The sequence below is a fragment of the Phaseolus vulgaris genome, chromosome 10 (genome assembly GCF_000499845.2).
Source record: "Phaseolus vulgaris cultivar G19833 chromosome 10, P. vulgaris v2.0, whole genome shotgun sequence".
NCBI lineage: Eukaryota > Viridiplantae > Streptophyta > Magnoliopsida > Fabales > Fabaceae > Phaseolus > Phaseolus vulgaris.
Genome location: NC_023750.2, coordinates 36,595,751 through 36,607,377, shown reverse-complemented (window position 1 = coordinate 36,607,377; position 11,627 = coordinate 36,595,751). Strand labels below are relative to the sequence as shown.

The 11,627-nt window shown below is 39.5% G+C and overlaps 1 protein-coding gene across 1 annotated transcript; it reads right to left on the bottom strand.

Annotated features, from left to right (window-relative positions):
• LOC137817998 (uncharacterized) lies at positions 1 to 5,689 on the bottom strand. Its single transcript, XM_068621224.1, has 4 exons — positions 5,402 to 5,689; positions 4,084 to 4,874; positions 1,602 to 1,714; positions 1 to 848 (listed from the first exon to the last, which is right to left on the bottom strand). The coding sequence occupies exons 1-4, from the start codon at positions 5,687 to 5,689 to the stop codon at positions 1 to 3; spliced, it is 2,040 nt and encodes a 679-aa protein (XP_068477325.1).
• Between the last annotated feature and the right edge of the window lie 5,938 nt (positions 5,690 to 11,627).

Genomic DNA, 11,627 nt, shown 5'->3' with positions numbered 1-11,627 from the left:
CTAATGAACCCCCACCATATTATCCGCTGTAAAGGTTCGCGGTGTTTTGAAGGTCTCTTGTATGACGGACCTCTGCCTGCCCCCCTTACCTGAGCTGGCGAGCTTGGCTAGCAGGTTAGCTCTGACATTCTGATCTCTAGGGACGTGCACTAATTCAAACATCACGAAGGACCCCCTCAAAGTTTGGACGAACTCTAAGTACGCGACCATCTGAGGGTCCTTGGCTTGGTATTCTCCTGTTACTTGACCTGTAACTAGCAAAGAGTCACTCTTCGCCAACAAATTTTGCGCACCCATCTCCTTCGCCAGCAACATGCCTGCAATCAGGGCCTCGTACTTCGCCTGATTGTTACTCGTTTTGAAGGCGAACCGTAGGGCCTGCTCAATCAACAACCCGTTTGGTCCCTCCAGGATGACGCCTGCTCCACTGCCTTGTTGGTTAGAGGACCCATCTACAGAAAGCACCCACTGGGAACTAGATCCCTCTTGGTGCGCGTCTATCGAGGATAGCTCTACCACAAAGTTTGCATAAACTTGGCCTTTGATGGGGCCTCTGGGTTCATATTGGATATCAAACTTGGATAGCTCCACCGCCCAGCGCACCATTCTACCTGCCATGTCCGGCTTCTGCAAGAGCTTGTGGATCGATAGATTTGTCATCACTACCACAATGAAGCTATGGAAATAATGACGAAGCCTTCTTGCCGCAAGCACCACTGCTAGGGCCGCCTTCTCCAGTGCTTGGTATCTTACCTCAGGTCCTTGCAATACTTTGCTTACAAAGTATATGGGCCTCTGCGTTTGGTCCTGCTCCTGCACTAGGACTGCACTAATCGCCCGTTCCGTTACTGCAAAATACACGCAAAGTGGAGTACCTACCTGTGACTTGCACAACACTGGGGACTGGTCAGGCACTCCTTCAACTTGATGAACGCCTCTTCATACTCGGGGGTCCATACAAACCCGTTGTTCCGTCTCAGGCACTGGAAGTAGGGGTGACCATTGTCTCCTCCAGCGGATATGAATTTGGACAAAGCGGCCATCCGCCCTGTCAGCTGCTGGATGACAATGAAGGATAAATGGCTAACTGAGATGAGAGGTAATCTGTGCATGGTTGCTACTATAATCGCAACCATTAGCTTTCAAAATGCTTTCAATCCACCAAGTGGTGTTAGACCAGCCTCACTACTATTCCATCACTTCTCTGGAAGACTCTCTAATTGCTTCACCTTCTTGCTCAAGTGCCTTCGCATTCCTTCCGCCAAGTTCAGAACTTTCAAACCCTCTTGACCTAAAGGTACGAACTTTACCCACTGATCGCCCTTGTTTATTGATTTTGATGCTCAATCACTGTTTACGTTATTGCATTTAGGGCTTTATGTTTCCCCCATTTTCGTTGCATCCATGCCTTAGGGTTTTTTTGGGTTTCTTTTTTCTAACTTCCACTGATCCTTCGCTTCTTCTTTCTTTTCTTCTCCCTCTTTGACTCCCTTTCAGATGGCTAGAACCAAAACAACTTCAAACCCTCCTCCCCAAGTAGATTACAGGGCCCTCTACCCCTGGGCCTCTGAGGACCTTCTTGCTGAGACCTCTAAGCTCACCTTTGATGAGGATATAACCAAGCACCGAGAGGGCGAAGCTGCACACATGACTCAAGTGTTCGGGGCATAGAGCGATGCTCACGTTTCCGTTCGCCCCTGCACGGAGGACGAGCCTGTGTGTGTCGATGATCGCATCAACTACGGGCAACCATACTTCTTCCTCTACACCACCATCTTCAAGCGGATAAAACTCTGTTTGCCCCTCACAGGATTCGAACGGGCGCTCTTAACAAAGATCAACGTGACCCCTGCTCAACTGCACCCCAATGGGTGGACATTTGTAAAAGCATTCGCCATCTTGTGCAATCACCTGGGATTCGCCCCTTCCGTGGACATCTTCCTCTACTTCTTTGAGGTTAAAAGTCCGGGGAAGAAGCTTTGGGTAAGCTTAAATGGTGTGGCGGGGAGAGCTCTCCTGACCCTGTTCCAGCAATCCTATAAAGGCTTCAAGGGGAAGTTCTTCAGGATTATGTTGCACTGCTCTCGACCCTACTCTCTTATATGGGTTTCCCCTTTATTGGGTGGGGAAACTAAAAATAAAAAAGGGGTCTCAAAGACTTAATTCCCCCTGACCGAGAAATCTACCACCTCCTCTCAGGCCTGGGGATGGTGTTCAACATCACACAACTAATCAAACACGAGTTCAGCTCGAAAAACCTTAAGTCTTCAGTCTTTTCTTAACCTTTACTTGCTTTTTCTCGCGCTCTTAAACTGCGCAAAACTCATGCTCCCTTTCTTCATGCTTGTCTTATATTGCTTTGCTACCTCCTTGTATTCTGATTATTGCACTTATCGTGCCTTCGCGTTTGCTGTAGATATGGTGTTGAGCAAAGAGAAGAAAGCAAAGCTGGCTGACGCCCTCGCCCGTCGCCAGAGGGTGCCTAAGGCCGCTGGCGCCTCTGCCCCTTTCGTCGCCATCACTGCCACTGCCACTCCTTCTCCCACTCCCTCGGTCCCCATTGTTGTGGTTCCCCTTGCCTCCGCTCAAACAAACCCTGCTCCGTCTTCCCTGAAGAAAGGCAAGGGGGTGGTAGACATTGAATCTGATGAGGATACTGAGAAGGGTCCCACCTTCAAAAGACGTAGGGCAATGGTGACAGCGACCTCCCATTCATCCACCGAGGGTACCCCCGCATCTCTCCGACTCGCCCCCTGGCCATCTCGCACTTGAAGGCGATAGCAAGAACGCCCCCGCAACTCCCCCTGCCCCTGAACTGCCTGCTGTCCTCCAACACGCCCTCAAGGTCTTCCAATCAGCGATGGTGGAGGATCTGGACGAGGTCATTTCTAGGGAGAGGCTGGGCTTCAACTTCGGCACTCTCCTTGCCCAGTCTAACGCCCTCATAATCACTGAGGCGAGGGTCCAAGAGTAGGTGGCACTGAGGGTCTAGGAGTAGGTGGCACTGGTGGAGGCCAGAGTTAAGGAGGAAATGGCCTTCATTGAGGAGAAAAAGAAAGAAGAGATGACCTTGCTGGCTGAGACATTCGCCACCCGTGAGACCACTCTGAACCAGGAGTTGGCTAGCCTATGCCAGGCCGAAACGAACCTCTCCAAACGGCTTCACGACAAGGGTTAAGAGGTTGTCGAGCTGCAAGCCAAGATCCTGCCCTTGCGCATGGAGAAGATCAAACTGGAAGAAGAAGTTGAGGCGATGAAGGCCAGGATGGCGAGGCTAGAAGAGAGGGCCACCGACCGGGAGGTGCAACTGGGTCGTCGGGAGGCTGAACTCACCGAGCAAGCCGCGAAGTTCAAAGAAATTGAGGCTTAACTGACCGAGTACGCAGCTGACGCATTTGCTTCGGGGTTTGAGGACGCTTTAATAGGTTGCCTGTGCACATCCTGAGATAGACCTTTCACTCTTTTCGACGTCGAAACAGGTTGTGGAAGGGCAGATCGTGCCCCGATCTCCTCCCTCATAAGTTGTACTTGGCACCTTAATGAACAATTTTGCTTCATGTATAAACTGCTATCGCTTCACTGATCTTGAACTGTTTGAATGTCATTCTTCTAATTTGTGTTTTTCGCCGTTTGATAAACAACTATTGCGATACGCACTGACTTCTGCTACAGCGCTAACGATCCCCTTATACTTTAAGTAGCACGCTCCTTAGATTTTTCTGGTGAAATGCTTCGTTCTACCTTAACGCTTTCACTCGAGGGGGGAGGTGTTCTCTACGAACCTACCTTTCTCGCGCTCGAGACCTCTAACGCAAGGGAACAAGTTCATAACTGACCTTGACATCACCCAAGGACGAGGAGGATTTGACTAGCGAACTACTTTGTTCTACCTTAACGCTCTCACTTGAGGGTGGAGGTGTTCTCTACAAACCTACCTTTCCCACACTCGAGACCTCTAACGCAAGGGAACAAGTTCATAACTGACCTCGACATCGCCCAAGGACGAGGAGGATTTGACTGGCGACTACTTTGTTCTACCTTAACGCTCTCACTCGAGGGGGGAGGTGTTCTCTACGAACCTACCTTTCCCACACTCGAGAATGACGAAGCCTTCTCACCGCAAGCACCACTGCTAGGGTCGCCTTCTCCAATGCCTGATATCTTACTTCAGGCCTTTGCAATACTTCACTTACAAAGTATATGGGCCTCTGCGTTTGGTTCTGCTCCTGCACTAGGACTGCACTAATCACCCGTTCCGTTACTGCAAAATACAGGCGAAGCGGAGTACCTACCTGTGGCTTGCACAACACTGGGGGACTGGCCAGGTACTCCTTCAGCTTGATGAACGCCTCTTCATACTCGGGGGTCCATACAAACCTGTTGTTCTGCCTCAGGCACTGGAAGTAGGGGTGACCCTTGTCTCCTCCAGGAGATATGAATCTGGACAAAGCGGCCATCCGCCCTGTCAGCTGCTGCACTTCCTTCACTGAGGCATGGCTCCTCATTGCCGCGATTGCGGCGCACTTTTTTGGGTTCGCTTCTATTCCTCGCTCGGTGAGTAAGAAACCCAGAAACTTCCTTGTTTCTACCCCGAACGCACATTTCTCAGGGTTCAATTTCAGCATGTACTTGGCTATTGTGGTAAATAGCTCTTCCAAGTCGACGACGTGCTGCTCTTCCGCCTGCGAGGTCACCACCATGTCATCCACATAGGCCTGCACATTCCGCCCTAACATGGGCACGGACACTCTGTCCATCAACCTCTGGTAGGTGGCCCCCGTGTTCTTCAACCCGAAGCGCATTACTGTGTAACAGTTGCAAGATAGCTCAGTCATGAACATTGTCTTGCACTCATCCCTGGGGTGCATCTTAATCTGGTTGTACCCAGAAAAAAGCGTCCAGGAAACTAAGCATCTTACACCCCGAAGTATTGTCCACCAAGGCGTCGATACTTGGTAGAAGATAGGAGTTCTTGGGGCACGCCTTGTTTAGGTCCGTGAAGTCGACACACATCCTCCACTTGTCGTTGACCTTTTTCACCGAGACCCCGTTGGCCAACCACTCAAGGTATTGGATCTCTCTGATGTGGCGAACACTTAACAGCTTCTGCGTTTCATTCCTGATGACCTGACGCTTCTTCTCATTAAACTTCCTTCGTCTCTAGCGCATAGGTCGCACCTTGGGGTCCATGGTCAGGTGGTGGCACAGGAAGTCGGGGTCTATGTCGAGCATGTCTGAGGCGAACCATGCGAAAGCGTCTAAGTGTCATCCTATGACCTCGGCAATTTGATCCTGTGCCGCTTGGTCGAGGGCTTTACCAAACTTGAAGACCCTTCCTCCAATCTCTCTATCCCCTACATCGCCAGCTGGCTCAGGTCTCCTTTCTCGGGCGATCTTTGACCTGGCGACCGTTCTTCACTTGGTTCCCGTGCAGTGACGGCGGGTACTTCCTTCCACGCTTGCCCTTCCCGGGTGGGCATTTCTGGCAGGGTGACCTCTTCTGCGTGCAGCGCACGTGTGGTAACCATGAACACCCCTTTTGGTCTTGAGGCTGAAAAACATGCAATGCTGAAAAACTCTGATAAAGTAATTCACTGTGCAGCGGAAGTGAAGCAGCAGTAGGAAGTGAAGCAACATTAGCTTGCTTATTGAAACTCCCTGGCTGGCAGCTCCATAGTTGCTGCATCATTGATACTTGTAAGATTTTGTACTAATTATTTTGATTATAATACTCTTATTTGAAGCATTGTATATACCTTGTAAGTGTGTCTGCTTGTATACAATGCTGCATAATTGGATCTGCTAAAACCACATAGCAAAATTTGAAACCATATAGACATATGCTAATGCTCTGAAACAGAGAATGGAGAAGAAAAAAGATAGCTGGTCATGGGGATAATTTGTTTTCTTCCTCCAAGTACATATATATTGCTTAAACAGATACGAACCACCTCCAGAATCACCATTCCATACCCACCCTCCTAGCTTCCATAACCATCCATCACTAATATGATAATAGTAGTAATTAATTCAGGCGTTATTGTTTAAGATTTGATTTGAGATGATTGTGAGAGATATTAGGAAGTAGAAGATATTAAGCAGAGTGAGGTTTGTTTGGGAGTGCACAAAGATAACAACCTCTGGCAGTAGAAGTGATATATGAGAATCACACACAGAAGGCAAAGAAGGCAAATACAGTAATTTATTCAACTTCTTCATATGCATGTTTGCTGAATCGTAACTTACTTCATACTTTTTTTTTTCTTCAAAAGAAAAATAAAAGTCTTTAAATTACAAAACTTTTTCACGTCAGTATGCAAAGTTACACTCACTCCAACTATTTTTCACCAAAATAGTGAAATTTGATTTCATATTATTAAAATAAAATAATGGTATTAAATAAATCATGAAAACACAATTTCAATTATTTTTTATTTTTATGTAGTATTAAATTTATGTGACTTACATAAAATCTCAATTATTTTAATTTAATATTAAGATCGTGTGACTCATATATGACTTCAATTATTTTTGTTTAATATTAAAATTGTATCATTCTTCATATTTAATTTATCAATTAAATAAATCTACTTTTATTAAATTATTAAATAAAAACAACGGTAAAAGTTATACTAAAATAATATTTTAGTAAAAATAATTTAAAAAAAGAAAAACATAAATATTATTTTTAAATTTGTTATCAATATATAATTTATTTAGGAAATTTGTTCATTAAATTTACTCGTTTATAAGTTTATTAAAAATTACTTGTAAAATTTAAAAATAATATATTTTTTTTATTTTTCACGTCAATTAACTACTCATATGTCTACCTTATTAGTATTATAACATGATAATTATCTGAGTAAAATGTATTTATATCCTTAGTTAATTTATTATCCCATACCAATTTGTTAATAATTAAGATATATTTTATGTACCAGGATAAAATAAATAAAACAATAAATATAATATGTTAAGATATATTTTATGTCAAGATAGAGTAGATACAACAATAAATATAAATACATTTATTCTTTAATAAAATATTATAAAGTTATAAAATATCTTTGTTTAATCGTGAAGTATATTTTAGTTTATGGTCCTTCTCTATAATTATACTAACTTAACTTAGTTTTGTATGGCAGGTATGCATTAATACCAAAGAAAAAACATGTTACTTGTGTTCCAATTTCATGGTTATTTGTGTTTAGATTATGCTGCTTCAGGGAAGCAAACATATATCAATTTTAAATTCTGAATAAAAAAAAAACATTTTTATAACGTTTTTTTTCAGAAAACTCTCTTCCAATCATATATGTAGAATTAACGAAATACATTAAAATACAAATATTTCTGAAACTCTTTTTTTTAATACATTTTTGGATTTGAACTTTCAAAACATATTTTTGAATTTTGGAATTTCTTTCTATAATGCATTTTAGATTTTGTATTCTAGATTTTTTTGTTCTGGAATACATTTATGAAAAACATTTTTAAATTCTGAAATTTTTTTCTCAAAATGCATTTTTAAATTTTGTGTTTTGAATTTTCATTTTCAGAATATATTTTTTAAATTTTGAATTTTCTTTTCCAAAATAAAATTTTAACTTCTAAATTATATTTTTTGAATTCCAGATTTTGAAATCCTTAATAAAGAGTAATTGTGGAAAATTTAAAAGGATAGAGTAAATGTTGAAATTGATATAGTGAGGAAGAACTTGCCTTAAAACACTTCCACCAGGGAACTATCTCGCATTGGGCTTCTGTTGCAGCTGCCTTGGGTCCAGCCCATTTAGAGCCCAGCCGATCCCGGTTTTTGTTGGACCAAAAATTTCATACTTATTTTCTCTGTCATAGAGGATTTTGATTTTGACAAGTTAAACGAGTGATACTTATTAACCCTCTCACATGAAAGATGTTAAAAAGAACAAACGAAATCTACTAGTTGAAATGTTAGTATTTTGTTTTGATTAAAATGGATAAGAAATAAATAGAAAGTAAATTTAGTAAAAATGTATTTTATTACATCACTATAAATAAAAAGAAAAAAAATAGAGATAATTATCTTTACTTGTTTAAATAAGTGAAATATATATATATATATATGGTTTTAATTAAAAATTACTTTTTAATCCAGTAAATTATTCTTAATCTTAATATGAATTATTTATTATTTTTAGTGAAGAGTAAAATAATGAATCATGCATTACTACGGCCCATTGTATAAATGAAACCTTATATTTATTAAACATGCATTGGTATGATTCATATTAGAGTACTTTTCTATTTTATTTTTTAAGGTTTATTTGGTTGTATTGAATCAAAAGAATATATAGGATGTATGAAGTAATTAACTCTAAGTTTTGAAAAGTTTAGTGATGATGGGATATGAGTATATTTAAAAAATAAAATAAGATAATTACACTCAATTTTTTAGGTGTCAGTACATAAGATTTTATTTGAATGGTTGAAGATAGAATGTCATTTGATACCTCGTCTCAATCGTCTCAATTAAGGTAGATGTGCTTAAGCGAAAATATTATTTAAATCACTTTATTGAATGTTTCATATCATACTATCGCTTAACAAAACTATTTTTACTTAAATTAAAATATCATCTTACGTCTTTATCTAAGTGATCTTTGATTGGTATGTTGAATGTATTTATTGTATATACCAATGTTTTATATAACAACAGTGTTTGATTATGAACTTGAATTATATATATATGTGAAACATTAAATAGATATTAATTTTAGAGATACAAAATAATTAGTTTCTATATATGTTGACTAAATTAAATATTATTTTAGAGACTAAAAAAATTATTAGTATCTAAAATAGTTTCTATTATTAATAAAATTTATAAATTAGTTTGTAAATTGGTATCTACTTAGCTACCAACTTTAGAATCTAAAGTAATTAGTAGCTAATTAGATACCAATTTAGAAACTAGTTTATAAATTATATTAATAATAGAAACTACATTATATACTAATAAATTTTTTAGTCTATAAAATAATATCTAATTTATTCAATAAAGTAACTAATTATTTTGTCTCTAAAATTTGTTTCTATTGTATGATTTTTTTTTATAGTAATATATGTATGCATGTGATTTTAAGGTCACAAATATGTGATGATATGTTAAACATGGTTAGTTGTTCATAGGTATTAAACAAATATCTATATTGTAATGAGATTCTCTAACTTCATTTATGGTTTAAGTCACATACATTAAAACATCTAGTAGTGAGAAGTTGAATGGTGAGTTTATTGTATCAAATCACATGTTGAAGTTTGAAGGAGTGAATAAGAACACATGTTGATGTTTGAGTAATGATATACTTTAAACACACATTGATCCATGTAGTCGAGATTGCATACCAGATATGCTAAACTGGGTTGTGTTAAATTTATGGTAAAGAATGATTAATATGAGTCATTTGAAAGGTGTTTATAGATATTCTTGTTGGAGATCCCACATCGACTAGAGATGAGGACAATTCATTATATATAAGTGGGTGCAAACCTCATCTCATGAGCCGGATTTATGAGGTTGAGTTAGGCTTAAAGTTCACTTCGTAATATGGTATAAGAGCCATTTCGAGCCTATCCTAGTGAGTGTTTGTTGGGTTTATCAGACCACCCATAATATGTTGTCCCACGCACGAGCTGTCACTCTCGGTGTGAGGGGGGTGTGTTTGAGATCCCACATCGACTAGAGATGAGGACAATTCATTATATATAAGTGGGTGCAAACCTCACCTCATGATTCGGTTTTATGGGGTTGAGTTAGGCTTAAAGTCCACTTCGTAATAATTCTTTTATTAATATCCTAGTCATATGGATATGTATGTGTGTAGTCTGTATGTATATGTTTTTGTGTCTGATGAAAAGAATCGAAGGATTGCGTCTGATTATGTAGCTTAGTGTTAAATTGCACAAACTTAGAATTTATGGGTTTCTTATAGTTCTTTTTGGAACTTACTCTTGTATTCATTATTGTTTATGTATAACCTACTATGAATGTTTTTTTTTATCAACAAAGAATAAATAGAATAAAATGAGACACTTTAGAAGTGTCTCAACTCTTATACAAAAAAGGCAAACACATACCAACCTTCACAATACCCAACCAACTAAGGTTCCAACAAACTCTACAAAACAACAATCAGAGTGACATAGACATGTCTGGATAGATATAGGCATGAACACATCATAACACAAATACATCATCCCTCTAAAAGAGTCAAGTTCTCACAAAAGAAGACAAAATAAAAACACCTTACACCCTTCTTCATCAACTGAAAAGAATCTTTGCTAGCAAGTTGAAGTAAGCCAACCACCTGAGAGTTAGAAAAATCAAAACAGACCTATGAGATACCACGAAAACTAAAATATTGGACATATAAGTAGACTCAAGTGTAGACTATTACAGTCAATGAAGATGAATATTCCTTGTCTGATGTGGTGCATCAAATGGAGCGCACGTAATAGCAATGGAGAAAGGGAGGTTCTGATGAACCCTAATTGCAAATGAAAAAGAGACCATCACTTAAGCATAAAAGAGAGAAAAACAGAGAAAAGAAAATACAAAAGAAATTCTTATTTACTTGGGTATATGAGAATAAAATACATGGTATATATATAAGAAAAAGACTAGGACCTAGCTAAAATAGAAAAGGAAAGTTGGGTCAAACAAACAAAGCTCAATAACTTAAAACAGAAAAACTAAATATGTTAACACCCCCCTCAAGCTGGGGAGTAGATATTCGTCAGGCCCAGCTTGGATTTGAGAGTAGAGAACTGTGCGGAAGCAAGGGGCTTGGTGAATATATCTGGAACTTGCATGGCAGAAGTAATGGGCAGCAGTTTGAAGAGACCAGAGTTAAGTTTTTCACGAACTAAGTGACAATCAATTTCGATGTGAAGATATGAATTGGCTTAAATTGTGGACAGTGAAGGCCATGTCTGGTCGCGTGTTGGTTAAGAAGATTAGACGTTCAAGGAGTCTTTTGTATTGGGAAGTTGCATCAGCATCAAGAGGGGAGCCTTGGTCGGGAGAGAGACAGAAGGTGTGAGTCATAGGAGTGACCACAGGTGCAAAGTCAAGCATGCCAGTTTCGTGAAGAAGATCAAGAGTATACTTACGTTGACTTAAATGAAGATCAGAACTATTGCAAGCAATTTCCAATCCCAAAAAGTAAGTGAGATGACCTAAATTTTTTATCTTGAAGTGATGGTGAAGGGATGTAGTAATTGCATTGATTTCCTCCGTGTCATCACCAGTTAACCAAATCATCAACATAAACAAGAATAATAGTGAGTTTATCATTATTATATTTAAGAAAAAGAGAGTGATCAACAACAGAAATAGAGTAATTATTTGATAAAAGAAAAATAGAAAGCTTGGCGTACCATTGCCGACCAGCTTGACGAAGGCCATACAAAGACCGTTGAAGCTTGCAGACATGCTGGGGAGAATGAAGAGAGAGGCCAGGTGGGGGGGTCATGTATACCTCTTCATGGAGATCACCATGAAGAAAGACATTATTGACATCAAGTTGTTTTAAAATCCAATATTTGGTAGTGGCAACATCAAGGAGAAGGCGGAGGGTAGT

Bases quoted from the DNA above. Each gene is read 5' to 3' on its own strand.
- LOC137817998 (XM_068621224.1), bottom strand. From the start codon at position 5,689: ATGATGCAGCAACTATGGAGCTGCCAGCCAGGGAGTTTCAATAAGCAA. The intron at 4,875-5,401 runs GTCAAAGATCGC...GGGTACAACCAG, and splicing joins AAGTGAAGAACGGTCGCCAG to ATTAAGATGCACCCCAGGGA. The intron at 1,715-4,083 runs GTAGGTTCGTAG...CGACACACACAG, and splicing joins CATTCTCGAGTGTGGGAAAG to GCTCGTCCTCCGTGCAGGGG.